The sequence below is a fragment of the Balearica regulorum genome, chromosome 15 (genome assembly GCF_011004875.1).
Source record: "Balearica regulorum gibbericeps isolate bBalReg1 chromosome 15, bBalReg1.pri, whole genome shotgun sequence".
In the NCBI taxonomy this organism is placed as follows: domain Eukaryota; kingdom Metazoa; phylum Chordata; class Aves; order Gruiformes; family Gruidae; genus Balearica; species Balearica regulorum.
In genome coordinates, this window is record NC_046198.1 from 9,070,507 (window position 1) to 9,096,889 (window position 26,383).

General features: G+C 56.1%; 4 protein-coding genes and 1 non-coding gene across 7 annotated transcripts; 2 read left to right on the top strand and 3 right to left on the bottom strand.

The window, feature by feature from the left end:
* Window positions 1-256: 256 nt before the first annotated feature.
* LOC142604067 (small nucleolar RNA ACA64) lies at window positions 257-381 on the bottom strand. The gene has a single exon (XR_012837964.1). It is a non-coding gene; the product is annotated as a small nucleolar RNA ACA64 (small nucleolar RNA).
* Window positions 382-998: 617 nt separating this feature from the next.
* RPS2 (ribosomal protein S2) lies at window positions 999-4,703 on the top strand. 2 transcript variants are annotated; one of them, XM_075768203.1, is made up of 8 exons: window positions 999-1,186; window positions 1,393-1,482; window positions 1,937-2,044; window positions 2,530-2,703; window positions 2,785-2,944; window positions 3,388-3,479; window positions 3,829-3,909; window positions 4,608-4,703. In XM_075768203.1, the coding sequence occupies exons 1-7, from the start codon at window positions 1,031-1,033 to the stop codon at window positions 3,907-3,909; spliced, it is 861 nt and encodes a 286-aa protein (XP_075624318.1). In that variant the 5' UTR covers window positions 999-1,030; the 3' UTR covers window positions 4,608-4,703. The 2 variants fall into 2 exon arrangements, with proteins under 2 accessions (XP_075624318.1, XP_075624317.1); XM_075768202.1 differs by lacking the exon at window positions 4,608-4,703 and having other exon boundaries at window positions 3,829-3,952.
* Window positions 4,426-6,046, bottom strand: NDUFB10 (NADH:ubiquinone oxidoreductase subunit B10). The gene is made up of 4 exons (XM_075768209.1): window positions 5,821-6,046; window positions 5,291-5,429; window positions 4,800-4,939; window positions 4,426-4,645 (listed from the first exon to the last, which is right to left on the bottom strand). Exons 1-4 carry the CDS (start codon window positions 5,966-5,968, stop codon window positions 4,545-4,547), a joined length of 528 nt encoding a protein of 175 aa, XP_075624324.1. The 5' UTR covers window positions 5,969-6,046; the 3' UTR covers window positions 4,426-4,544.
* Window positions 6,047-6,466: 420 nt separating this feature from the next.
* On the top strand, window positions 6,467-14,758 carry RPL3L (ribosomal protein L3 like). The gene is made up of 10 exons (XM_010300400.2): window positions 6,467-6,617; window positions 7,484-7,676; window positions 8,293-8,461; window positions 9,345-9,480; window positions 10,577-10,763; window positions 11,272-11,432; window positions 11,713-11,814; window positions 12,443-12,538; window positions 13,036-13,155; window positions 14,644-14,758. The coding sequence occupies exons 1-10, from the start codon at window positions 6,615-6,617 to the stop codon at window positions 14,698-14,700; spliced, it is 1,224 nt and encodes a 407-aa protein (XP_010298702.1). The 5' UTR covers window positions 6,467-6,614; the 3' UTR covers window positions 14,701-14,758.
* Window positions 14,759-15,256: 498 nt separating this feature from the next.
* Window positions 15,257-25,898, bottom strand: LOC104629921 (testis-expressed protein 2). 2 transcript variants are annotated; one of them, XM_075768188.1, is made up of 13 exons: window positions 25,720-25,898; window positions 22,468-22,635; window positions 20,006-20,925; window positions 19,645-19,845; window positions 19,240-19,543; window positions 18,699-18,916; window positions 18,332-18,478; window positions 18,128-18,227; window positions 17,832-17,964; window positions 17,578-17,715; window positions 17,121-17,333; window positions 16,664-16,784; window positions 15,257-15,882 (listed from the first exon to the last, which is right to left on the bottom strand). In XM_075768188.1, exons 3-13 carry the CDS (start codon window positions 20,906-20,908, stop codon window positions 15,757-15,759), a joined length of 2,604 nt encoding a protein of 867 aa, XP_075624303.1. In that variant the 5' UTR covers window positions 20,909-20,925; window positions 22,468-22,635; window positions 25,720-25,898; the 3' UTR covers window positions 15,257-15,756. The 2 variants fall into 2 exon arrangements, with proteins under 2 accessions (XP_075624303.1, XP_075624302.1); XM_075768187.1 differs by having other exon boundaries at window positions 18,332-18,505.
* Between the last annotated feature and the right edge of the window lie 485 nt (window positions 25,899-26,383).

Genomic DNA, 26,383 nt, shown 5'->3' on the forward strand with positions numbered 1-26,383 from the left:
CAAGCAGCCAAGAACCACTCGGGGCGTGAGACGAGGACACCGCACACCGCGGGGCTGCGGCTCTGGCTCGGGAAGGCAGGGCCAAGCTCCACAGCCCGGACAGATCAGCCCCAGGTCCCGCACCACCAGCACATCCGTCCAGGGAGGCCGAGCACTCCCGGGCCGCGCTCAGCACCTGCTGGCAGAGAGAAAGGCAGCACTTAGAGACGGCCATTAGAGCAGCACCCGTGAGTCCCCGATACCTGCTCAGTACAGGGGTTATGGGAACATGGGTTTCACTCCCCACACATTGCTGTGGGCAATAAGCTTAATGTTCCCTATACTGTCGGCACAGTTATCTCACCAGAGGCCACAGGAGATCCCAAGTGATTTTCAGACTGTGCCTGCCACCCACAGCTAACACAACTTCCTAAAGCACCCTCCCAAGCCACTTATCGAGGTCCTCCCCTCTGCCCCCACCCGACACTAGCTCAGGTAGTACCATAAACACACCATAACAGATCGTTACACTTTTTAAAAGCTCAAGCAGCACAGAAGGCGGGAAACAGCTCGCTCCCCCTCACACCCGCCACCTCACACCTGCCTTCGGCTCTCCTTAGACTGAGGACTGCGTGCCTACGCGCTCCCTTATATACTGGCGCATGCGCACAGCTGCCATTGAGTCCGCCCGCCCCGCACCCTGTATAAGTGAGCGGAGGGCGCCGCTCTGGGCCGCAGTGTATTCCTCATTCAGCACGCGGGGCCAGCGCTGCCGGGCGGTGCTCTCGCGAGACCCCGCAGACTATAAATACTGAGTGCGGGGCGTGTGCGGCCTTCTACGCTGAGAGATCACGTAAGTGAGGTGGTGCCGGCATGGTACCGGTGGAGCGGAGCGGCCTGTGCCCCATCCGCGTCCATCGGGACCGCCGGTGGCGCGGAGGCCGCCGTGCTCGGCCGTGTCGGCTGCCTCGGCTGCCTCTGGGTCCTGCCGTTTCCCGCCGTAATGGCGGCGGCGGTATCCCAGCTAAGATGCCCCTCTCTGTTCTAGCAAATGGCGGACGACGCCGGTGCTGCGGGAGGTGCAGGAGCGGCCCGAGGGGGCTTCCGTGGCGGCTTCGGGACCGGGCTGCGGGGCCGCGGGCGCGGCCGCGGTAGGGGCCGAGGGAGAGGCCGTGGGGCCCGTGGAGGCAAGGCCGAAGATAAGGAAGTGAGTGGTGGCTGGGGCTGGGCGGGCTGTGAGGGGCCGGCCCGGGTGGCGGGGAGCACGGCGGAGCGGGCCTCTGCGAGAGGCTGTGTGTGAGGGGCCGTTGTCTGGTGTCGTCCTGAACGCTGGAGCATGAAGGGAGCCCGTTCCCATGGAGTGCTGGCAGCTAGTACTGCCGGTGACCCTTTTCCGTGGATTTTTTTCCATAGTGGATTCCTGTCACCAAGCTTGGTCGCCTGGTCAAGGATATGAAGATCAAGTCTCTTGAGGAGATCTATCTCTTCTCACTTCCTATCAAGGTAAGCGTCTGTAAACATTTATCTAATGTGTAGCATAATTTTAGTCTCAAATGCAGAGTTAGCAGCAGTGGCTGTATTTGCTGTTTAGGATGCTCAGGTTAGGTGTGTTCATGTTAGACAGAAATCAGGAGAAGCTGAGGCCTAATGCAGTTGCTTGTAGTAAAGCATGGTGGGGTTTGCATGTTGTAGGCTGTCTTGTGTGGAGATGGCAGCATGTTGCTCAAGTGTTTCTGTAAAAGTTCTGCTCAGTGATAGAAAAAATAAGATTTCAACTTGCTGTGTTGGACTGCCTAACAAGCTAGAATAAGCTTATGTCTGTAAAATTTAATATTTGAAGTACCTATTATTAAAATACCTGCATGTAGGGTTGTTGAACCTCAATTGCAGGAGTCTTTACTAGTTGTATTTGGTTTGTTTAAAAAAATGTGGCCTTCTATGATGAAATGACTTGTAGGAGTCAGAGATCATCGATTTCTTCCTGGGGTCTTCTCTGAAAGACGAGGTTTTGAAGATCATGCCTGTCCAGAAACAGACTCGTGCTGGTCAGCGTACCAGGTTTAAGGTAGCCTTTTTTTCTTACCTTGAAAACTTCGCCTGTGTTGACTGCTACTTTTCTGGTATCATGTTAAAAAAAATAATTCAGGTGTTCTGAAACTTTTCTGTAGTATCTAATAAATGTTTTGGTGTGGAGATTGCTTGTGTAGCATACAAAGTTACTGTATCAACTTCAAAACCCCAGTAATATGTTCCAATGTTATTTAAAACAACCCTAGCATAAAATCAAGTCACACTTGGGCAGTGCTGTTGACTTTTCAGGGGCTGTGGTGGAGAGAAAAGTCTTCAGTGTGAAGAGGGAATGCTGTTGGGAAATTATTGGGACTTCAGACCAGTGTGAGGCTGTAGTAGGGATTTGAATGCCAGCTTTTCAACTGTAGCTGGTTTTGATTGAAGGACAAACTGAGGGGAAAAATGGGCTTCTTGAACTGTGAGCACGGACTGCGTTCTGTGCAGCACAGCTGCCACCCAAACCTTTTCTTTCAATCCTAGGCTTTTGTCGCTATCGGGGACTACAATGGCCATGTTGGTCTTGGTGTTAAATGCTCTAAAGAAGTTGCCACTGCTATTCGTGGGGCAATTATTTTGGCTAAACTATCCATCGTACCTGTACGACGAGGCTATTGGGGGAACAAGATTGGCAAGCCCCACACTGTGCCATGCAAGGTGAGAACAACTCACTGGGCCTGGTCTTGGTCATGATGCTGTTGCATGTTTTGGGAGCTCTGACCTGTTGTCTTTGCATAGGTCACTGGCCGCTGTGGATCTGTCCTGGTGCGTCTGATCCCGGCCCCCCGTGGTACAGGGATTGTGTCTGCCCCTGTCCCCAAGAAGCTGCTGATGATGGCTGGTATTGATGACTGTTACACCTCAGCCAGGGGCTGCACTGCCACGCTTGGCAACTTTGGTAAGCTTTAGGTTTTTTCATGTTGTGGCTTAGCTGGGTGTATTGTCATAATCTGTCATTGTTGTACCTATTTCTGTAGTATTTTTTAATCTCTGTTGAATCAAATACTTCTAGCAGGTAAGCAGAAGTGAGAACTTCTGCTGATACCTTTTACGCTGCTGTGAATGATCGTGAAGTTCTGTAAAAGTTAATTATAAGAAATTGTCTTTCTATACGAGCATTGATAACACCAGAAATCTCCCAATCTGCGCGATTGCACTTGTTTGAAGTAGTGTAATTGTCGTAACTGGAGAGAGAAAGAAACTTGAGTTTTGTGTGTATATCGGAGAGGCCCCACTATGGTCTCCCTGTTCCTTCCTAAATTCTACATTTTTGGAGCTGGGTGGGTACTAGTGAGCAGGTTTCGGTAGCTGTGCTGTGCAACATTTGACTTCTGTCCATAGCTAAAGCCACCTTCGATGCCATCTCCAAGACATACAGTTATCTGACCCCTGACCTCTGGAAAGAGACTGTGTTCACCAAGTCCCCTTACCAGGTAAGAGTACAGCTGCAATTTGCAGCTCAGACCTTACCCTTCCTGCCCAGTAAATGAAGTTCAGGCGCTGTACCCAAAGAATTTGCAGTTTAAAAGTGGGAGAGTAGAGTTGCTGTCAGAGCTGACTGCCAGGAAGAGTGATTTTTCAGCATGCAGTTTTGAGTAATAATCGAAAGTGGTGTTTCGTGGACAAAAGAAATAAGAAAGCTTTGAAATATTAAGTAAAATAAGTTGTATCTGAACTACCCCAGCCTCCTCACATACACATCTTGTTGGAGAGGGCTGTGGTGCTGAGAAGCCTGTGATAGTCGCTGAAGAAAATAAAACAGATTTTATTTTTCTTTTGCAGGAGTTCACTGATCATCTGGCAAAGACCCACACCAGAGTCTCGGTGCAGAGAACCCAGGCGGCTGCTGTGGCAACGACTTAAGTGGGTTTTGTACAAGGCAATAAAGTGATCAGTGAACAAGAAATTGTGATTGGTTTGACAGGGTGGTTAATGCATTGCGCAGATGGATTCAGTCTCTGCTGGGGATTTGAGTTGGTTCATGTTTGTGGGCCAGTGCCTGAACATCTGTTGAATGAAATCGTATGTTACATTACACTAATCCTTGTTAATCAGGTATTCATCCTGAATGGGGTCTAGAACCACCTCTGAAGATTATGTGCTGTCCTGCAGTGCATAATCTTTATCCTAAGGGAATTGGCTGCCGGGGCTGGGCAGAACAGCATGGTGTGTTCCTGTTGGCTCATAGAGGAGGGGGAGAGGTCCAGAGGGAAAAATCCCAATCAGTGCAGCCAGGGGTGCCTGGAGTTTTGAGGGGCTGACTGCGCTTCAGGAGATGGTAACAATCACTGGAATTCAATGATGAATGCAGAGCTGAAAAGGAAAGGGAAGAATTCTGCAAGTGTTTGCAGATCTCCAAAGAATGAGTCTGGATTCTGGTTGTATGGCAGATGCCTGGGCTGCACATTTATTGTAGAGGTCAACGGTATTGGAGTTCAAAGATGCAACATGCACTATTCAACATGAGCACCATGGCAGGAGGTGCTAACCATTTAGATCTACTGTGATGCATTTGCTTGTGCCTTCCTCTCCTCCATCATCCTGTGCTTCTGCTTCATCAGGCAGGTCCTTGCATTTCCATGGACACCAAGATCACCATCTAAAAAGCAAGTAAACATCTGAAGAGTGCCCCATAGCAGCTAAAAAGAAATAAACCTGTGTTCCGCATGAAGTCTGGGACTTAGCTTAAACTCCCCTTTCCCTGTGTGTGGTCATGGCTGCAGCAGAGGTGTGCTGGCTGCTGCTGTACTCACATCTGTCCTGGTAGGCCTTGGTGACCTGTGCCAGCTGTTCCATCTCCTTGGCGCAGTTCTGGAACTGGTTGGGTCCTTCCCTCTGCTTGCATGCGCCTAGCCTTTCCCGGACTATCTCCACGATTTCCTGATCAACCAACCTGTGGGAAAGATGACGATGAATGCAACCACAGCCAAGAGATGATAGAAAAGCTGAACAAAGGGGTGATGACACCCTGTGGAAGTTCAGCTCTGCGTGATCCTGGTCTGTCCTGCAGCAGTGCTGTAAGAACCAGGCAGTGCAGGACACATCCTAATGCCACGCTGGCTCAGCCCAGGTGTGCTGCAGGGGATGGCAGGACCATGATGTGGGGTGCTCTGTAATGGGCAGGAAGTGCTGCCTCGATACCCCAAATTCCATGAAAATGCTGTGAGTTGAAGCCAGCCGCTGTGGTTCCCAGGGCTAACCAGAGCAGCGGCCTTGCCTGGGGGCAGTGCAGTGACAGCTATACCTGTCCCTCCTCCACTGTGCTTCGGCCTCGAAGAAGCAGAGGTAGTCACCCTCCAGACACTCGCTCAGGTCAGGCACACGGCGAAACTTCTGGTGGTAATAGTAGAACTTGTTCTTGGCTTGCTGGCGCTCAATCCACTCTGCAGAACAGCCCCGTGGTCAGACACCCCCGGCCCACAACTGGTGAGCGGACCCCCTGTGTCTGTGTGTGTCCAGCTCGGTGTTCCCTGTGTGTCCACCTGTGTGTCTGCCCCTCTGTCCGTGCTGTGTCCTCGTCTGTGTCCCACATCCCCGTGTCCTTGCGTCCCCCGTGCCCTTGTGTGCCCCATCTCCCCGTGCCTGTCCCGGTGGCCGTGTCCTTGTGGTTTTGCCCTGTGCCCGTGCCTGTCTCGGTGCCCGAGTCCCCGACTCCCCATGCCGTGCCGGGGCCCGACTCCCGCAGCCGTCGCGCACGGCGGAGCAGCGCTAGTGAGGGGGCCCGGCCGCCCCGGGACGGCGGCGGGAGCGGGGAGGGGCTCGGCCCACCGGTACCTCGGACGAAGGTGACGGGCGCCTCGATGACATAGCTGAAGACGGTCTGGAAGAAGGTAACCGGGTTGGGCACCGACGTGGTCCTCTCGGAGACGGGGGTGCGGGTCGGCGGCACCTTGTACACCTCCCAGTCACTGTCCTCCGGCATGGCGGCGGCAGGGGGCCCGGCGGGCGGCGCGGAGAAGATGGCGGCGTCCAGCACAACCCCGGTGGCGGCGGGGGACGCCGGGTCAGAGGGCGCCGCTCTGCGCATGCTCCGCTCTGCCCGGTGCATGCCGGGAGGTGTAGTCCGCCTGTGTCCCTCCCCGGGGCCGGGCCCAGCTCTAAACGGCCTCAGGCCCTGGCCTGCAGGAGCACAGAGCCCGCCCTCACACCCAGATCTGTTGCCTCGACCTGTTTTCCAGTAAAAACCACAAAGTCTTTCTTGCCTGGGCTGATGGAGGGATTTTTTAGTCTGTCCCTACCCAGAGCAGCCGGCTTGCAGTGAGCTGGGGGTGCTCGGCGCAGGAGTTCGCAGCTCTGGGCGTGTGGTGCCCGGTGAGGGAGCTGTCCTGGCTCCTGCCGTGCACGTTCGAGTTGTTCAGGAGGGAGAGGTGTAAACTGAGACACTGGCAATTGACCTTTATCACACCACAACTGTTACGTCCAACCTGCCAGCTTGGCCGAGTATGAAATGAATATAGCAGCGGGTGAAGCGAGTAGCTAAATTTGTGTCTTCAGTATCTTAAGTATTAGACGGAGGAGGCACTTACTGACAGCCTCTTTCTGCGGCAGACCTGGGCTGAAGACGTCCCATGGTTTGTAAAGCTCGGCACTGCTACCTTTTGATTGTGCGGAGAGGGCCAGTGAGCAGGGCTGGGTTACCGGCGATGTTAGTGCAGCTGAGATAGGGCCCAACTCGACAGAGCTCCGCTTGGGCTGGAAAATAAGCTTGGTGGAAAATGCAACCAGGTGCCGGGACTGACCTTAGCATGGAGGGAGTTGCAGTGGATGGAGATCTAACCCTTCGCTGTGTGGGCTGACTGCAGTTCCCCTGCCTTGGGGCCAGTTGTGTGAGAACTTGTCCATGTCGCTAAAGCGCTGTTGATTTTCTCTGCCTGGCTCAGCATGACCTTGCGACTGGGGTTTATATATTTAGCTCTTCTAATTTGGTTTTCAAGGTGCATATTTAACCTGCTCATGTTCTTATTACTGATTCCTTTGGGCATCCTTTCCCATTTCTTCTGATTGTTAGCTGTGCTTGTTTGGTGCCATTTGTCTTGACAGCACAAAGCCCATGAATTCTGAGCTGGCCCTTTTGGTGCTGCAGAATACCAAATAAGTCATTATAATTAACATCACAGTAGGGTAGATCTATTGAAGAACATATTTCTCCCGTAGAAGTCCTCAAGCAAAAGGAGGGAGATCATGTTCTAGTTTTTTTTTTAGTTAGTCAGCATCATTTGTCCAGAAACATAGTAAATTCTTCAGTGCACATGATAGAAGCTTGAACAAAATCCCTTCCTGTTAGAAGTTCGTTTTCTTGTGTTGGAGCTGAGGAAGAGCCCAGAATCCCTCCAGTGTTAACTGATGTTAAAGGGGAGACTTCCCGTTGTGCTTTGGGTCCTGGCGTCTTCTGGGACCTGAAAGTGAAGATGATCTTTTTTCTTCTTCTTCTCTGCAGTCCCACCGCAAGTTCTCTGCTCCCAGGCATGGCCACCTGGGCTTCCTCCCCCACAAGAGAAGCCGTCGCCACCGAGGGAAGGTGAAGACATGGCCTAAGGATGATCCCAGCAAACCAGTCCACCTGACAGCTTTCCTGGGCTACAAAGCTGGCATGACACACACTGTGCGGGAGGTGCACAGGCCTGGGCTCAGTAAGGCTTGGCTGATGAAAGTGGGGAGCCGCGTCCAGGAGGGAAACAAGGGAACAGACTTGTTGGTGGGAAAGGCTGCTCCTGGGAATGGATGTCAGAGCACATAGGTTCCAGGCTATCTCCTGTAATGCCATCCAGATCTTGGATGGCCAAAGGCCACCTCACAGCCAGTGTGAGCTGAGTCTGGGGGTTCCTGGGAAGTCCTCACACTGGTATGGTGACCGGTGGTTTGTTGGACCCTGCTGGCAGAAGGACCCTGCAGGGTAACTACCTGACAAATCCTGGGCTTAGAGCATCTTCCTGGGGAAGTTTATAATGTTACCCTCCAGGTAACTCCAGGGCAAGAACCATCCAATGTTCCTCTTCCCCCAGCCTGGGGGAGATGGGTTAAAGTGTGCTGGGCCACAGGGCCCAACCTCTTCAGTGTCTGGGCATCAAACCCTGCCTGGTCCTCCAGCAGGTGGGAGGTGGAAGGGCTGAGGCTGGCTCTGAGAGCAGGGTGTGACCTTGCCTCCAGCACATTGCTTGTTTGCTGTAACTACAGGCCATGAATGGCTCCAGGGAATGATCTGATCCCAGACGATGCTAACCACCATTTCCCTTTGCTGTCTTGCAGAGATCTCCAAGAGGGAGGAGGTGGAAGCCGTGACCATCATTGAGACCCCGCCAATGGTGGTGGTGGGGGTCGTGGGGTACATAGAAACACCAAAGGGCTTGAGGAATTTCAAGACTGTTTTTGCTGAGCACATCAGCGATGAGTGCCGACGGCGCTTCTACAAGAACTGGTATGTTCCTCTGTGGCTGGGGAGGGTCCCTGGGGCACTGCAAGTGGGGAGTCTCTCGCAGGTCTGCCCCACAGGCTCTCCATGATGCCCAGTCATTGCAAACAGCTCAACTACTGACAGCTGGCTCTGAGGTGGAATGAAACTGCTATTTATTTAGTCATACATGGAGATACTGCAAACAGCTTGATGCTGGGAATCTGCATATGTAAATTTATTCTCATAGTTGAACTAAGTTAGCTCTCTCCACAATATCATATGGCAGTGCGTGCTGCAGGTTTGTTCTCCTTTGTGTAGGTCGGGCCCATCTACTCTCCATTAAACTGGAATACTTGAGCTGAGGCACCAAACGAAGGGAGTAAAACCAGATTTGTCAGGGGAAAAATTGATGTAGAATGTGACCCCTGGCCCTTGTAAACATCAACACCCCAAATCCCACACCAGTGGAGAGGAAAATGGAAACATGAATTTCAAAACTGTAGGAATCGTGTCTCCTGCAAAAGTGCCATTGAGATCCACCCACCACATGCCTCTGATCCCTGTTGGAGGCTGTTTTCTCCTTTCTCCACTTAGCTCTGATTTTGTGCTTGTATTTTGATGGCACTGAGCCAGTCAGTGGGAGACAACTGGATTCCTCATGCAAAAAGGTTTGGATTACCAGTCCTTTTTCACGGCTCATTGTTCACTTTCCTCTTCCCACCTCAAAGCCCTGTGTCATGGCCGTGGCAGCCAGGCGAGGTTTGAGTACCCACAGGTACCTTGTGGCTCCGGGGAAGTGCCTGGCAAGGTAATCTGTCTCCCCCATGCTGCGCTGTCTCAGGGCACAGCACAGTGTGGAATCACTTCACCATTCGGTTCTGCTGGATGTTAAACACTTTTGTCGTAGGCACAAGAGCAAGAAGAAGGCGTTCACCAAGTACTGCAAAAAATGGCAGGATGAGGATGGCAAAAGGCAGCTGGAGAAGGATTTTGCAGCTATGAAAAAGTACTGCAAGGTCATTCGTGTCATTGTGCACACACAGGTCAGAGCCTCATCCCGGGGTAGGGCAAGGGGGGCTCAGGGTCTTCATCAGCTTGGGAGCATGGTGAGGGTCTGGGAGCCGGGATCGTGGGTGTGTCTTGGTGGGGTCATGGGTGTGCAGGCAATGGGAGGTGCTGGCTGACCTTTCCAGCTACCTCCTGACACCAACACTGTCCCTTTGAGCTGGGCTCTGCAGAGCTCCCTGCTGGGGAGTTGCTGGAGGGGGCTGTGGCTCAGGCACACTGGGGAGCCCACACACCCTGTGGTGAGAGCAGACTGTGTGCAGAGCCTCAGCAGGTGGTGAGCCCTGTGTCAACAAGGGACCTTAGGCCCTATGATCACCTCAAATTAGCAACTGGTGTCAAATGTTTGGGCAAAAATAACCCATGGACAGGCACAGTTTTGCCAGATGCTGATTGCTGGATACACAGGCGCCATTTTCATGCTGATCCCTGGAGTTAATGGCTGTTTTGGAGTCTGGGACAGAGCTAAGCTGGCTCAGGACTTCACTTCTGGCTGGCAGAGACCTTCAAAGTCCTGCTGTGGTGATGTGGCAGAGGCTTTGCACAGGGAGCTGGGACTGGGACAGAGTGGAGAAGGCACTCCGTGGTGGGAACTAGAAATAACTGCTCAGTCTGCAAGCAGAGGTGGAGCATGATCAAAGGAAAGGTGGTGACTCTGGCTTGGAGCACACAGCTGGATCCTGGCTGGTCACAGTGTTCAGCCTCAGACGGTGCTCTGCTGATGGGTTCCTCTGGGGCATTTACCATGGCTATTACTACAGTGCTGAACTCTTGGAGTAGGATGAGGGTCCTCCTGCCTGGAATGGGAGCAGTGGGAGACGGGGTGGTTGGGCTCAGAGACAAGCAGTTCTATAGGCATGCTGTAGGCATGACAAGAGATCTGTAGGCATGCTGGCCCAGGTTGCTGGCTGTTAGGAAAGGGGTTGGCAGTGTGGTAGGGAGGGGTGGTGAAGACCTGGCCCTGCTCACCCCCCCTCTGCCCCTCACAAGTGGTGGGTGATGCAGCCCTGCCTCTCATGTTCATGCCTGGGAGGTGAGGGGCAACATTTTGCCCTAATGCACTGTCTAATGCAGATGAAGCTGCTCCCGCTGCGGCAGAAGAAGGCCCATGTGATGGAGATCCAGCTGAACGGCGGGACGGTGGCCGACAAAGTTGACTGGGTTCGTGAGAGGCTGGAGAAGCAGGTTTCTGTGCACAGCGTCTTCAGCCAGAATGAGATGATTGATGTCATTGGCGTGACCAAGGGACATGGGATGAAAGGTACAGAGCAAGGAGACCCTGGCCAGGGGCTTGGTTCTGTCCTTCTTATATGGCACCGAGAACCCACCAACTCATTGCACAGGGAGCAGAAAAGAGCCTCCGGATCTCAACCACAACATGCAGTTCTATCGTAGCAGAGCTTGGTTTCCTTAATCTCAGTAAAGGCCATGTTGTCTGCTGTGCCCAGAGTCCTCCCAGGAGGCTCCAAGGCACTGTGAGTACATAAAGACATTGCACTTCTCACAAACCCCACGTGTGTGGAGATGTAGGTGTTTCTGTGCGTGTGGATGTGCTCAGCAGGAACATATCACAGTCTGATCAGAGCCATGGGAAGTGAGAACAGTTCTGTGCTCTGGCCTCTCATGGTGGTGACAGCTCTTGGTCTCCTTCCAACATGGTCTCTTCTGAGAACTGCAGAAGAATGATGAGACTCTCCCCTCCCCAGCACTCAGACACCAGCCCTGAATCTCCCCAGTGTTCTCACGGCCCTGTCCGGTCACACTTCCAGGGGTGACGAGCCGTTGGCACACCAAGAAGCTCCCCAGGAAGACACACAAGGGTTTGCGCAAAGTTGCCTGCATCGGAGCCTGGCACCCAGCCCGGGTTGGCTACTCCATTGCTCGTGCTGGCCAGAAGGGCTACCACCACCGCACGGAGCTCAACAAGAAGGTATGGTCCAGCTGGGCTCCCTCAGAGCACCATTGCTCCTTCCTGCCTTCCTTCCTCCCGTGCTGTCACCATCCTTCTTTGCATGGTGGCCTCTGTTCCCCCCAGCTTCTCAGGTGTTTCCCTAGAGATGTGCAGTCCATTGTTCTCCATGTCTTTCCCTGTTCCCTGCTCAAGGGATGCATCACAGGGGGCACATCTTGGTAAAAAAAGCATTATCCCTGAGACATCCTTCACTGGGGGGGTGGGAAAGTCACCATCTCAATTTCCTTTCTGTTCCTAGATTTACCGCATTGGCCGTGGGATCCATGTGGAGGATGGCAAAGTGGTGAAGAACAATGCCTCAACGCACTATGATGTCACGGAGAAGACCATTACGCCTCTGGTAAGTGCTCAGGTGATAACAGGACTGTGACTGACCCTGGCTACAGGAATCCAAGCCAGGGAAGCAATTCCTTGGCAGGAGACAGCTGCACAGGAAATTATTTGAAGGAAATTCAGTGAAAGAAATGCAGTGATTCCTTTCCTTGTGTTTTGGACATGCAAAACCACCTCTGTGAGGTATTTTTTTAGGCCCATTGGTAGACTCAAACATGTAACTTTCAGATTATAACTTGGGCAGAAACTGAGAACTTTGTTTAAAAGAAAAAGAAGTATAAATGACATTAAAAATCTGATATTTACTTGGTTTAAAAATTCACTTTTGCATATTAAAAATTGTTAACTGGGAAGTCTAGCCAGCTCTGCTCTCTGTTCACCCCCATCCTCCAGGGAAGGATGCAGGTTGCTGGTTCCCCAGCTCTTACAGGGTGCTGCATCGCTGGGATCACGCAGTCAGTGTGGCTGACATGCTCTGGTGGTCCCGAGCAGGCAATCTGACGGGTGCAGAGTGTCGTTAGCTGGAAGGACTGTCAGTCACTGCCTTCTCCTTCCCTAAAAAAAGCCACCTGTGGACACGTCTGCTCCCGTCCAGCTCTCCTGCCTGCCAACCCTCTCTCTGCCTCTCCCCACAGGGTGGCTTTCCTCACTATGGCGAGGTCAACAACGACTTCCTCATGCTGAAAGGCTGCGTCGTGGGCACGAAGAAGCGTGTGCTTACTCTCCGTAAGGTGAGAGTGCAGCCGGAGCTGGGGATGGGTGGGCTGTAGCTCTCCATGAACAGATTCACCGCGTGGAGAATGCCACCGCCTCCACATGTTGGGCAGGGAGACTGGTCAGGTCCTTGACGATGTGCTGCAGAGGGCATGTGGCACATGGTGCCCCGTGAGACCGTTCGCACCTAGATGGTTTGTGGCAGTGTGCAGTTGGATGTACCCTCTCTGGAGACAAGCTGCAAGCCTGTGTGGCTGCAGTGGGAAACCTTGGCCATAAGCAGATTGTGAGGAAATGAAACGCTAAGTGAAGAGCAGGCTCATTTCAGAGCTGCTCTGCAACCCAAGGCATCACCTGCCACCTGAGCACCAAGGTGTTTCTCTGAGAATGCAGATTTCCATGGAGATACTGTCTAAAGGGTGCACCTAGGATATTTCAACCCTGCTTCTATCAGAGCGGATGTCCTAATTTTCTGTAAAGATCAGCCTGATGCATTGTGACTCCTCTTTTCCAGTCCCTTCTGGTGCATACAAGCCGCCGGGCTCAGGAAGCCATTGAACTCAAATTCATTGATACCACTTCCAAGTTTGGCCACGGCTGCTTCCAGACAGCCCAGGAGAAGCGGGCTTTCATGGTGAGTTATGTTCTGTGCCAGCTGCAGCTCCCGGGCCATGCTCGCGGCTGAGGCTGAAGCAACTGATTGACTCCAACCAAGCATCTGCTTCTCGATACAACAACAGCCAAATGAGTGATCGGGACCGTCTCGCATAAAAGACAGGCATGAATTCAATTCACATAGCAAATATTATGCTGAGGAAGAACATGATGGTTGTGTGAGTGATCCAACCCAACTAGAAAATAATATAGCATATGGCCAACCAGTTTCCATTCACCACGGGATGTTTTAAACAAGCAGTTAACTTGGCAGGCACTGCCTTGGACATATGGTCCCTTTCACCCATAATTGTGCACTTCTTTGATTTGTTTGGAATGATTTATAACTTTAATGTTCTTAAGGGGAAAAGTTTAGGTCAAATTCAGACACAAATTTGTGATTCTTTTGTCAGGGAGCTTTCAAAAAGGCCAAGCAGTATATTTTTCTTAAATCCAGGGGGAAAAAAAAAATCCAAACCAAGCAGAGTTTCTTGAATAATTTTGCAACCTACACCAGGCTGGTGCATAAGTCTGAATGTGAAATTGAGGAAGCGTTAAGTAAACCAGGCCTTCAGCTAGCGGAAATGGAAGAAACAACTGCCTGGATACCACGCAGACGTAAACCATGCCTGGATCTGGCCTGTCAGCTAGAAATCCCATGTGAAACTGGCTAAGCCTCCTTAGGCCTGGGAAGGGGGATTGGCTATGCGGTACCATTGCAGAGCTCTTTAGAGGTTAAGCTGTTTTCCTTTATCTCAGTGTTAGGAGCTTGCTCTGCATTCTGCTCTTGCTGTCACTGCAAGTCCTGAGTAGCTGTAAGACAGATCTTAGTGACAGGAGGTGGTTTTACCTGGTTGCAGATGTTTTCTTTGCCATTTTCTACTGTGGGGCAAGAGTTTCCCTCATGTATACTGTGGTAAAACTTTACATTTGGCTAGAAGTAGAGGCCCATAAGTGATTCTTGCAACCTGCTCCCATAGGAATTTGGTCCAGGACAATACCATTTCTTAGCTGATGGAAACCACTGTGGAGTTGGCTGATGAGAATCTGTGCCTTTGGCTGTGGGAGGCCTTGCCTCCTCCAGGACTCATACAGCAGCTCGGCAGCCGCTCCACCACGGCGAGCTCCTGATAGCATTCATCAGTGCAATTACTGCTCCCCTCCGTGTCCCAGCCTGCCTGGCTCGGGGCAGGTCACTCATTGCTGCTCTCTTTTGTGCTGTCCAGAGAAACAAACCCTTTGTGCAAGTGCAATGATATTTTGTCCTGATTCCTGTGGGGTGAGGGCGGCCCCGGGGATGGCTGGTGAATGGCAGCACAGGGCTCCCAGCTGGAGAGCAGAGACCAGGAGCAGCCTTGCACAGCAGAAAGGGGCCAAAGCTGCATTTCTGTTCCACACAGCTCACATGCAGCCTTGTAGGCCAGGTTTGTCTGGCACTAACAGAGTTCTCCTCTCTGCTTTCTTTCAGGGCCCTCAGAAGAAACACTTGGTGAAAGGGAAGCCAGGGGTGCAGGAAGAGCTGTAAGGACTGCGATATGCAAGGCTACCTAACTGAGCACCTTCAATAAAAAGGCTTCAAGCCATGCCTGCTGCCTGTCTTCCTTCTGGAGGGGTGTCTTGCCTGTATTTAGTGCTGCCTGTGGACAGCAGTGTGTCCTTGAGGTTCCTCAGCAGGACTGGCCCATATGGACAGGGACTAACTGGGACAGCCAAGTGTCTGCTCTGTCTTCTGGATCCTCCCTCTCCTTTGCCCAGTGAATTTTTTCCCACTGCCTGCATTCACCCAAACTATGGTGAAGACTCCCTCTCCTCTCTTCCAGAGAAGAACAGAGCAGGTAGTGGTACTTCTGCCCCAGTTTCCGCTGGGAACGCAGGCCCTCCCCGTTACCTGCCTCTGCCGAGTCTCACTGACCATCTCTCCCCTCACTGCCTCTTGCACACACACACACACACAGGCACTCCTTGTGCTGAGCTGCAAGTATGACCCGTGAACTTCTGTGTGTGCAAATCGCCATGATCCCGCATGGCAGCTTCAGCAGATGTGGGAACTTGTGTGCAATAAGAAGGCTGCTAGGTAAGACTGGGCAGTGATGGATTTATTCAGATTTTGGACTCATTTTCCACCCATGTTTTCTTGCAGTCCAGCTGCCTGCGGGGAGGGTGTGATGATGCGTCTCAAAGCTGTGATGTCTTGGATCAGCGGTGATCGCAACTCCTTCAGTGCAGAACCGGTCTGGGTGTCCTGCACCCTCTTTGGGAACCAGTCAGTGGAAAGTCCAGCTGTCCGCTGGTGCAGAGCTGCCCCCTTGATTAGGAGTCCTGGGAAGCTGGTAGGAGGTGCATGAAGTTCTTGAGTCTCCAGCAAACCCCTTGCCCTGGGTCTGGTTCTGCTCTGAAAGTGTGCTTGCAGTATTTAAGGAGGAGGCTCATCTACAAAAGTGCTGAGGAGGAGATGAACCGAGAAGCTCGGACCCCACAGCATCGCCCTGGAGGCAGTCAGTGGCCAGGCTGGCTGGGTCCGTGTCCCAGCACGGTCCCTGAGCTCTGCGCAGTGTCTCTGCCCTGCCCGTGGGGCTGCGCTTCAGAGCCTCTTCCCTCCCCTGGCCGGTAGGTCCCTGGGCAGTCCCCCAGTGGGTGGCTGAGGATCCAGGCTGGAGCGCATGATGGGAATGATGAGATCGTCCATGTTTGGCATCACCAAAATTTTCTGAAAAGAGGAGTTCAGAATAACAAGTAAGCGGTTTTGAATACCACTGCCTGACTGGTGACACATCTGCTGGGAAGTGGCCTTGGCAGAAGCCACACTTGGGTCAGAGGCTGGGGCTGCCAACATGTCCTGGGCTCCTGTCCCCTCAGCAGCAGCTGACTGTGCCTGGCCCTAGAGGATTACCAGCTCTGGGTATCGCAGGATGGGGACAAGCAGGAGCAGTTTTTCTTTGCCCACCTGTAGGGCTTCAAGGATGGTCATGGCAGAGGGCAGGGACCAGCACTTTGAAGCCATTCAAATGGGCAGCTCTTTCGGGGCGGGGGGGAGATTTGGGGACCTAAATATCTGTGGGGACATTTCTGCTCTTTGACCAGAGGTTTCACAGCTGAGAGGCTGAAGACTAACCAGCGGGTACTTTGTGATGGTAAATCTCCCAAACATCCCAAAAACAGAGCGGATGGGTGAATTCAGCCCTTCTGGGGTGTGTCTGCTTGGGACTTGCCGACACTCCTAATGTCCCTGCTTGGGGCAGGGCTGCACATACTGGGAGGAAAATGCTTTTCCTTGAGCACTCTGGTGCTCAGAGCACTAGCCCTCACAGCTGGTTACTCAGGTCATGTTTCTTGACTGTTCAAAGCTGGACAGACAGGTCAGATGTTGGCTTTTCTGAGTGATAACCCTGGCCCAAACGGAGGTCTCATTATCCCTGATCGCAGAAATGCCCATGCTTCAGCAGGGTCTGCTGAGCCCTTTAACAGACCCAGACCTTCGTAACAGGTACCTGAAATTCGTGCTGCAGCTTCTTCTCAATCCACTCGGTGACATGGAGGAATGTCACCTCCCGCTCACCCAGCTTTGGGCGCACCTTCAGCTCCAGCTGGGGTGGGACTCGGAAGCTGTACCTGTGAGGGGAAAGGAAAGTGGGAGAAAACATCACATCCCAAATACATGTGGTGTAGCCCACGTGGCCCCACTGCTGGGTTTTAGGGACCTGCCTCCTGGGAGGAGGTGGCTGGCCTGCAGCGGGAGCTCTGAGTCCCCAGATCCTGTCTTGGCCTGGGTGGAGACTAGGAGAAATGAGTCTGAGGTCTCTGAGCCCCTTTGGGAGAACAGTACTGGCTTACTGGTGCCCCAGATGAACCCGAAGCCCCAGAGCTGGCTCCTTGGCCGAGCTGCAGGGTGCAAGCTGGACGGAGGATGTGCGTGGGTCCCCGCACGGGAGGAAGGAAAGCTGGTACCAGACGCGGTCCGTTGGCGGCGGGGGGATGTTCACGGCCAAGGTGCCTGCCAGCTCCTGCACCTCCACCGTCAGCAGCAGCGGCGTGTTGGAAACCTCCTCGATCTTCTTTTTGATGAACTCATTTTCAGTGGCCTTCTGGAAGTACTTGGACTTGGCGATCTTATCCACAAAGCGCAGGATCTTCCGGCTCGTGCTGTTGCCGCAGACGTGGCTAAAGCAGGGGAAGTCACAGCTCAGCAGTGGGGTGAAACCCAGAGCCATGCCGGGTTTCAGCATCCCCCAGCCATCTGCCACAGCACCCCGCAGGGACAGGAGACCCCTGTGAAGGGCTGCCATGATGTGCCAGGGTGCCTGTGTGTGCCTTCCCAGCCCCGAGCCCCTGTGCTGGTGTAGCACCCTGCCTCCCCAGCATCTCCCCATACACCCCACGGTGCAGACCCCCAACAGCCCCTTACCCCTCGGCGCTGGGTGCAGAGACCCGCTCCCCCAGAGCTCCCACGGGCTCTGCAGCAGTGACGTCTTCCTCATCGGAGGAGCCGGCGCTGGACGACTCTGCATCACTGTCTGCCAGCAGGATCAGCCGTGGCCTGGACCTGCGAGCCCCGAGGAGCATCACGCATCACGGGGGTGCCCTGGAGCCAGCACCCTCTCGCCTCACTCAGGCAGGAGGAGGAGGATGATGAAACCCAGCCGTGCATGGACTCCTTACCCCTCTCTGCCTGCCTCTGCTGGGCCACTCTCCTCTGCAGAGCTCTCCTTCCCCAGCTTGCAGAGGTTCATCTTCGTTTCGAGTGTCATCTGCAATGAGCCGCTATAGGTGACCTCCATGTCCACCCAGAGCCCTGCCGGGGAGAGGGACAGGGTGAGCCCCTGTCAGCACCGCAGGGGTCGAGGGCTGCTCGTGTGCCTGCCAAAACCTCCCTGTGTGGGGGACTGGGCTGGCACCTTAATAACAGCTGCCGTGGAGCCAGCCCCGGGGTCCCTGCTGCTCTGCGGGGCTCTCACCTCGGTCATTGACGGTGGGGTTGGAGGCGCTGAGGACCGAGGGGATGGATATGCCCATGTCCAGCTCTGTCAGCGTCAACTCATTCATGAAATACGGGAGCTGATGGAGGGAAACCACATGGGGACGGTCACCGCAGCCGGACACCTGCTGTGGGGCCTCGGGGATGGGGGTCCCCCGGGTGCTGTGGTGCTCCTGCCTCTCACCTTGATCTTGCTCAACTTCTTCTGGATCTTGCTGGACACTTGCTCAGCCCAGTATCGCTCCTGGAGGAAGTCCCAGAAGATGCGCCCCATCAGTGCGTTCATCCAGGCCATGCATGCCTCGCTGCGCCTGGCTGTGTCCTCACTGAGCTGCGGAGGGACAGAAGCCAGAAGCCCCTGGAGCAAGGTGGCCCCATGAGTGGTGGGACCTGCTGGCCAGGTGCTCCCCTGCACCATGGCTTGGCTGCTCAAACCACGGTGCTGGGAGGGAAGAGACAAACCACAGGACTGGAAGTGGCTGCATGAAGGGTCCATCAGCCTCTGCTTAGAATTCGTGTCCCGCTCCCAGTGCTGAATTTGTCCTACGCACCTTTGTGGGTGTGGGGCTGCTCAGTGCTCCATGAGATGGGCTCCGGTTCAGGCTGCCCCCCACCTGCGCTGGCACGAATCGGGCCATGTAGGTGCTGTAATCCAGGAAAACCTTCTGTCGGACGCTTCCTGCCAGGTCCTTGAGCGGGACAGCGGAGGGGATGTCCTCAGTGCTCCCTCCACTGCTGCTGCCACTGCTCCGCAGAGCTGGTCCCACACCTGGGGACATGGGGACATGAGAGGGTCAGGATGGCTTCAGGTGACATGCCGCCTGGCTGTGATGCATGCACGGTGACGTGCTGCGATGCACATGCAGTGACACGTTGCCCATCCTTGATGCCGGTGACGTGCCACCCACCCTATGCTGGCGAGGGGGATCCTCCAGGCTCTCCCTGCTGCTGCAAATGCTCTTGGCTCTGAGCCCCTCCATCTCCCCCCATGCTCACTGCTGCCTACCAAGGGCTTGTCCTCCCAGCACAAGTGCAGCTCCCACCCTGGATCAGTCCCAGCACAGAGCAGAAGCCACAATGGCCACATCTCACCTGCCCTGGCTTCACCACGGCTGCTGCTGGGGGTCCCACGGGAGGCTCGCACGAGGTGCTGGTACCACTCCTCCTTCTCCCTCCCTGTCCGCCCGAAGAGGTACAGGCACCTCTCCCTGCAGTCGCCCAGGACATCCTGCCCCAACACTGGCACCTTCTTCGTCCCTTCATCCCTCTGCAGCTCTGCATCCTGCTCCTCACTGCTTCTGCACTCCACCTCTGCCGGGTTGGGGAGGAGGACACAGATGGGGTATTTCTTGTTCCATGTCCGCTTTCGGGCCAGGCTGGGGGGGCAGAGGAAGATCTGCAACACCGAAAGCAGCAGTGAGGTGGGGGTACTGGGGGTGCCTGCAAGGGAAGAGCCCTCTGCTCCCGCGGGAGGGTCCTTGACACCGCTGGACTCACCTTGGCATCAGTCAGGTCGTAGCAGCGGTGGCTGATGAAGATGGTGTCGAGGATTTCCTCCTCAAAAGTAGCTCGGCGTGGGATGTTGGTCTTGGGGTAGGAGAGCTTGAGGGTGGCTCCATCCAGTGTGGCAAGCACCGAGTGTGTAAGCGAGGGGTGGAAAAGCTCAGGGTCGTAGACGTGCAGCTGGTTCATCCAGCCCTGCGTGGGAGGAAAAGCAGCCAGCTGCTTCCCGCTGTGCCGTACAGGGTGGCAGCTGGCACCTGCCATGGGCTTGGCACCCCCTCAGTGCTGCACCCCGAACCTCAGGCTCCCCTCCAGCCACCACCCAGCACCCCTTCCCGGACCACTCCTCTCCCACCTGGAGGCGATGAGTTTCCTGCAGCTCCCTTGGAAGCAGCTCGGGGCGCAGGCGGCCCCGCGGTCCCCGTGCTGCTGGCGGAGGCTTTGGCACGAGGAGGAGGACAGCGAGGAAGCCCAGCACCAGCCCGCAGATGAGCCCCAGGCAGAGGCCGGCGGCGTAGGGCGGCAGCGGCAGGACGAAGTAGCCGTAGGCGAGGAGGGCGATGGAGGCGAGGGCTCTGCCTGGCACCGTGCCCTCCGGCTGTGCTGGTGGCAGCTCCTCAGGGGGTGGCAGCTGGGGTTCGGCATCCTGCTGTGCCACCTCCACCACCTGGATCACGTCCCCGTAGGAGCAGATCTCATAGCGGCAGTTCAGGGTGGGCTCCCAGGGGCTCCAGTCCCGTGCCCGCCGGCCCCCGGCCCATCGGCCCCCCGCCTGCCCGGGGCTGCCCCCTGCCTCCTGTCCCCCGGTGCCCGCCTTCACCCGAGGCACGGGGCTGCTCTCCTCGGCCATGAGCCGGCTGAGCCGGCTGAGGGGCTCCTGCACAGCCTCCGACAGCCGCCTCTTGGTGTCCTCCAGCCTGGCCTCCCGCAGCCGGAGCAGGGCAGCGCGGCTCTCTGACGGGGAGACGCTGGGGGAGGATGGGGCCGTGCGGGACTTAGCGGGGCTCAGCCGGGGCTGGGGGGCCCGTGGGAGGTCAGCCAGGAGCATCCCCCCAGGCTGGGGCGAGGCAGGAGGCTTCATGTCCCCATCCATGGCGAAAATGAGCCCACAGCTGTCCCGGCCGCCACCATCCTCCCTGGTGCCGGTGGGATGGGGCATTAGCCCATCGGTGTCCCCGCGCCGAGGTGAGCCCGGGGATGGTGCCAGGGCTGGAGAGGCGTCTGCCGCTGTCACAGCCTGGTCTGCCATCGCTCGCATCGCCGACGACACCGGTGCTGCCGAGGGAACGGGAGGAAGCAGCTCAGGTTCGTGCCACCTTGAGGCACAGCATGTCCCTGCCCTGGTCCTCAGCATCACCATGAGCTGCCGAGCAGGAGTGGCGTGTCGCCGGGGACCTCATCACTGCGGGCTGGGTGATCCCTATTTCGGGATGCCCTTGGGGCCACGGGGCTGCCAGTGGACAGGAGGCTTGTGGCTCTCCCTGTGCTTTCTGGCCGGGATGGGACGGAGAAGGCACCACAGTAAGATGACCTCAGTGACAGTGTGCGGGGAACTGTTTGTATAATGAGGATAAACCTCGGCCAGGCTGTTAGCAACGGGCCCCTGAGAACCCAGAGCTGTGAGCCAGGTCTGCAGCAAAACAAAGGGGATTTTCCTGCATCAAGACATTACGTTGGTCCCAGTGCAAGTGCCGGGGCTGTAAGGAGGGATGCAATGCCAGCGGGCAGGACTCTCTGACTCCTCTAAATGTTTCTCACTTAACCAACAGTGGTTTGGCCCTTGCTTAATGCATTGCATAAACCTGAAAAAAACAAGCCCAAGCTGTGGGCCTAGTTCAGTGGGACGATGCTCTGGAAGCAGGGGGTCGGTAATCTCTGTTTTTACTGAAATGGCACAGAAGTTTTTCTAACATAAAGTTTCCGTAGCCCTGAGGGTGTTCCTGGCCACGGCAAAGTGTTGTCCCATCCCCAACAGCCACCGTGATCCCTCCATTGCTGCGCTCCTGCCAAAGCAACAGGGCAGCCCTGCTCCTGAGCCATGTGTGTGTGATTTTGGGAGGAGGGATGGAGGGTGCAAGATGGCTCCTCTGCAGGGCCATGGCGGGGCTGAGCCCAGCACCCAGCGGGTTCATGGGGTATTTGAGCTCTGCCACTGCCCCCTTCCCCTCGCAGCATCCCTGCGGAAGGAGTGGGGACACCATCCCATGGGAGCCAGGGCTGAGCAGGACCCTGCCGCCGGCGGGTGCTGCCCCTCAGGCTGCCTTACACCCGGCATCCGCGTCGCCCTGGATCTTCAAAGCACTTCACTGCCACGAATTAATTACAGGCTGTGCCGCAGCTGCCTCCAGCGCCGTTTATATAATCTCATGCTTTGTGCCTTTTGCTTTGCTTCTGATTTGCAGGAGCCACTTGTTTTCCCCAAATAATCTGCGGGTTACCCTGGTGATACCCAGCACCTGGCAGAAACCCTGGCTGTGGGGCTGGCACCATCCAGCCCGTGGGCAGGGCTGCCAGCACCGCCGGCACTACCGGCACCCTCTGGCAGATGGAGTGGTCCGGGGCACCGCGCAAAGCACCGAAACACCAAAACAGGAAGCGAGAAGAGGAAAATGAGCGGCAGAGCTGGGCCTGAGAACAGACCCCTTCCTCGATGCCACGGGGCCCCGTACACCTCCGACACAAGCACGGCAGGTGGGGGGCAGCCGAGACCCCCACTTACCCCTCATCAAACAGGTTTCCCAGTGGCCCCATGCCACGGCTGTCGGCCAGTATCCCCAGTGCTGCCCGTTGCCCTCCCCAGCCCTCAGCCGTGCCTACCAGAAAGCCCCGGGGCTGCTCCTCGGCTGCTCCTGCCCTGCTGCTGCTCCTCGGCTCTGCCGGGTTAGGGGGATGCCGACTCCCCTGCGTTTGGCGAGGCCTTGGTGCTCTGCTCTGCCGTGCCTGGCTTTTTGTTGCCACCACTCCAGTATTCGTGGGTTTTAAAAGCTAAAAAAAAAAAAAAAAAAAGATGACTGTTTCCTGAGAGACCATTAGCACAGTGGAAGACGGAGATAATAATAGCCTGGGTTTGTATGGGAGTTTTCATCTGGCAGGGACGTCAAGTACAGCGGGGGCTATAGATACATTGCTGAAATGCAGCCATCTCTGGGGAGTGTGGGTGGCTGGGAGGGTGGGGAGCACCAGGGATGGACCCCACTGGGTGCAATGGCTGGACCACCAGCACCTTGAGATGAAGGGTCCACACTGAGCAGCCCTGGTGAAGGCTATGCTGCTGGCTCAGGCTTCGGAGAGCAAATATTGAGCCCAGAGGTGTCCCTGGAGTCAGCTCCTTGGTGTCACTGCTAACCCACCTTCCAGCCCAGAGCTCATCCCCAGTCTGTGACCATGGGGGCACACAGGGAGGGGGGAGATTCTCTTTGCTTTTTATAGAATAAGTTGAATATGAAGGTCCTTGCAAGTATTTTCATCAAGCACTGGGGGTAGCCAGGTGGGCACAGCTGGGTGATGGATGGATGGATGGGGATGGCAGCGGCTCAGACTTGGTGCTTGGGACACCCAGCCTGGGAAAGTCACATCTCTGCAGAGCCCTGAGAGCTGCCAGTGCCCCAGCTGGGCAGAGACACAAGGTCCCTAAGGACCGCCGAGCCCCCTCGCTGCTCTTGGAAACACTGAAGCCATAAACATCAGCAAGCCTGTCTGCTGGACCAAGGCTCTGAATTCCTGCTCCTTGCTCTCACCTCTGGTTCAAATTCAGGGCTTGGACCTGACCTGACAGAGAGACAAGCTGCAGCCTGGACCGGGCTGATATCTTCGAGCATCTCCCCCCAAAATGCCTCCTTTACATGCCTGAGGCAGCAGGAGCCTCCATGGCATAGCACGGCATGGTGCGGCGGCGTGCACCCCGACATTAGCTCACCCCAGGGTGCAGTATCTACAAACTGCTTGGAAAGAGAATGTTTTTCTCACACCAGGGGCTGCACCGTCAGTGCCCTGAGCCGCTCGCTCCCAGGTGGGCACTGCCCGCCTGGTGTTTGCTTTTGTTGTGAAATCAGAGAGTTAATTGAAAAATTAATTTCTAGCAGCCCTCTCCAGTTAACTAGAGGTGCCAGTGGCTGGGGGCGGAGGGCTGGCGCTGCTGGCGGGGACAGTGGCACAGCTCTGCCTGGGTGCAGGGGAGGCTTTCATCACCCAGCCAAACGAGCTGGAAATCCCTCATCTAATTAGCTCCACAATATACCGCTACAGAAACTAAATTGCTGTGGTTATTAGCGCTGTAACTGGAGAGCTCTCTGCATTAGCCTGTGATTAAGGAGCGCGGGGCTTTGAAGAAAGTCTCACTGCAACCTCAAGACATAACTTTGGGCAGCGTGGGATCCCAGCTTCATCTTCTGCTCCAGCTCCCACAACACATTGCTCCTTCTCAGGGAGTTTACTGGTGGATACTGGAGTGGATTTCAAGCTGCTTGGGGGAGTGAGGAGCCGGGCAGGCTTCAGCACTGCAGGAATTTCCAGGACAGCTGTGCCTGCTGGATGCTCAGAGCCAGCCAACCTCAGCGCCCAGCCCCAGCACCCGGTCTGGTCCCCCCGGTGGCCAGCTCCCAAAGCCTCCCCACCACCCTGTGCTGTCCCAGGTTTGAGCTCAACCTTTCCACTGTTACGGACTTTGCTTCACCCCCATGTCTCAGCTGTCCCGCCCTCTGTCCATCTCTCCCCATACCTCCCTGCACAGAGGCTGCTGCTGATGCCAAGAGCAACTACTAACTCGGGGTGGCCAGCACAGAGTGAAAGGAGCCCGGGCCATCCCAAGACCTTTGTGTCCCTCGTGGCGTGGCCCTTGCAGCACACAGGAGAGCTCTCAGCCCTGGTTTCACCAGGACACAGCCCTAGGGAAGGACCTGGCTGGTTCACTCATCTCTTTCATTAGCACAGGCACCACTTCCCGTTCTGGCAAGGCTTTCTGGTTAGCAGCGGACGTCTGGGTGGACGATGCTGCTGAGACACAAGGTCCCAGAGGCTGCTGTGGCTCCTTCCACTGGCTGAAAATCTGCGCCCTGAAGGTGTACACATCCTTGAGTCTATTTGGAGCCTTTCCCGACACCCTGCTCACCTGATCTCAGTGGATCATAAAGGAGGTGCTTTCAAAACAGCGCATCACCTGTTCTCCGTGCAGTGACACGGTGCGTCCTCGGCTCACCGCTACCCCACGGTGCTGCAGCGAGTGCCTCTTCCCCCCCTTCCCGGGCGCCTGCCACGAATCATCAGTCCCTGGGGCTGGAGCGGGGAGCTCAGCCTACTCGAGATGAAAGCCTGACCTAATTCAAACCGGCAGTATCCAGTGGGCAGGAGCACCGCCAGCGCTGGCCCCACGCAGGGGTTTCCACACCGGGGCACAGCCCCTGGGTGAGCTCCTGGCTGATGGACACGTCCGTTGGCATTAGGAAGCAGGGACCCATCCAAGCGCTTTGCCGCGGGCTGCAGGGCTCCGGTAGCAAGGCCAGCTCCTTGGGACAGTCCCTGGTTGCTGTCCAAAGGGCGCTGGCATTTTTGCTCTTGCACCAAGAAAGGTGCAATTTCGATGAGAGCCCACCAGATGAGGATTCATCCAAGGGTCCTCAGATAAAACTAGGGAAGAAGAGACTTGTGGCGCCTGGTTTTTTTGGAAGGAAAAGGAAGCTGCACGCAGGTCATCCCTTCCCAGAGCCTGCCAAGGAGCTGGCTGCCTGCGGTTCACCTTCAAAGCCCTTACCTTGCAGCATGCCGGGCTGCTGCCTCCTCCTCCTCTGGGAGCCCCACGCAGCCCACAGAGGGACACAGCCCAGACTCGCATCACCTCCCTGCACTGGTCTCCGTGGGGAGGGTCCCCACGGGTGACCCTTGGCTCTGCACTCCTGGGTGGTGGGACGAGTGGTCCCCGCTGAGCCTGTGCCTGCACCCCATCCTCTGAGACCCTGGTACCTTCACGGTGGGGGACCCCCCAGTTCGTCCCAAGAGCTGCCCAACCTCCATGCCCCAGAGCTGCCTGGCCTCTGAGCCCTCCCCGCGGGTCCCCTGCTCCCGCAGCACGGGTACCTGCACCGGACGGGAGATCCCGGTGCCGCCAGGAAAGGGTCGGTCCTGGTGCTGGAGAAGGATGAGTGGTGCCGGTGCTGCCGGGTATATGGGCTAGTCCCAGTACCGGGGGAGAACCAGCGCCAGTGCCGGAGGAAGGGGAACAGGAGGATCGGTCCCGGTGCCGGGGGAGGACCGGACCCTATGCCGGGAAAGAAGAGCCGGAGCCGGTGCTGGTGCCGGTGCTGAAGAAGGCCAGCCAGTCCCGGTGCCGGGATCCGAGGACTGATATCGGTGCCGGGAGAGGAGGGTCGGCGCCGGTGCCGGGTGTGAAGAACCGATGCCGGTGATGGAGGCGGAGGGTCCGTCCTGGTCCCGGTGTCAGGTTTGGATGACCGGTGCCGGGCTGGAGCTCGCCCGGCTCCAGCCGGCGGTGCCGGAGCATCCGCAGGACCGTGCCGGGTCCCCGCCCCGCGCAGCTCCGCACCGCCCCGCGCCCCCCCGCGCATCCCCCCGCCCGCAGCCCGGCGGGGCGGCACTCGCCGCCCCCTCCTCACCCGGGACGCCTTCGCGGGGGCTGCGGGGCCCGGCCCGGGCTTTCCCATGGCGGGGGGGCGCGGGGCGGAGCGGGGCCCCCCCTCGGGTACCGGGACCCCCCCCGGTACCGCCTGCCCCACAGCGCCCC

What these genes read in the sequence shown, in the direction of transcription:
- RPS2 (XM_075768203.1), top strand. Translation starts at nt 1,031, where the DNA reads ATGGCGGACGACGCCGGTGCTGCGGGAGGTGCAGGAGCGGCCCGAGGG. An exon ending in GCAAGGCCGAAGATAAGGAA is followed by an intron (nt 1,187 to 1,392) that starts GTGAGTGGTGGC and finishes TTTTTTCCATAG; the next exon opens with TGGATTCCTGTCACCAAGCT. An exon ending in TCTTCTCACTTCCTATCAAG is followed by an intron (nt 1,483 to 1,936) that starts GTAAGCGTCTGT and finishes AATGACTTGTAG; the next exon opens with GAGTCAGAGATCATCGATTT.
- NDUFB10 (XM_075768209.1), bottom strand. Translation starts at nt 5,968, where the DNA reads ATGCCGGAGGACAGTGACTGGGAGGTGTACAAGGTGCCGCCGACCCGC. An exon ending in GCCCGTCACCTTCGTCCGAG is followed by an intron (nt 5,430 to 5,820) that starts GTACCGGTGGGC and finishes GCTGTTCTGCAG; the next exon opens with AGTGGATTGAGCGCCAGCAA. An exon ending in CAAGGCCTACCAGGACAGAT is followed by an intron (nt 4,646 to 4,799) that starts GTGAGTACAGCA and finishes CTTGCTTTTTAG; the next exon opens with ATGGTGATCTTGGTGTCCAT.
- LOC104629921 (XM_075768187.1), bottom strand. Translation starts at nt 20,908, where the DNA reads ATGCGAGCGATGGCAGACCAGGCTGTGACAGCGGCAGACGCCTCTCCA. An exon ending in GCAGCCCCACACCCACAAAG is followed by an intron (nt 18,506 to 18,698) that starts GTGCGTAGGACA and finishes ACCTTGCTCCAG; the next exon opens with GGGCTTCTGGCTTCTGTCCC. An exon ending in CCGCCAACGGACCGCGTCTG is followed by an intron (nt 16,785 to 17,120) that starts GTACCAGCTTTC and finishes TTCCCCTCACAG; the next exon opens with GTACAGCTTCCGAGTCCCAC.
- RPL3L (XM_010300400.2), top strand. An exon ending in CGGCGCTTCTACAAGAACTG is followed by an intron (nt 8,462 to 9,344) that starts GTATGTTCCTCT and finishes CTTTTGTCGTAG; the next exon opens with GCACAAGAGCAAGAAGAAGG. An exon ending in AGAAGACCATTACGCCTCTG is followed by an intron (nt 11,815 to 12,442) that starts GTAAGTGCTCAG and finishes CTCTCCCCACAG; the next exon opens with GGTGGCTTTCCTCACTATGG.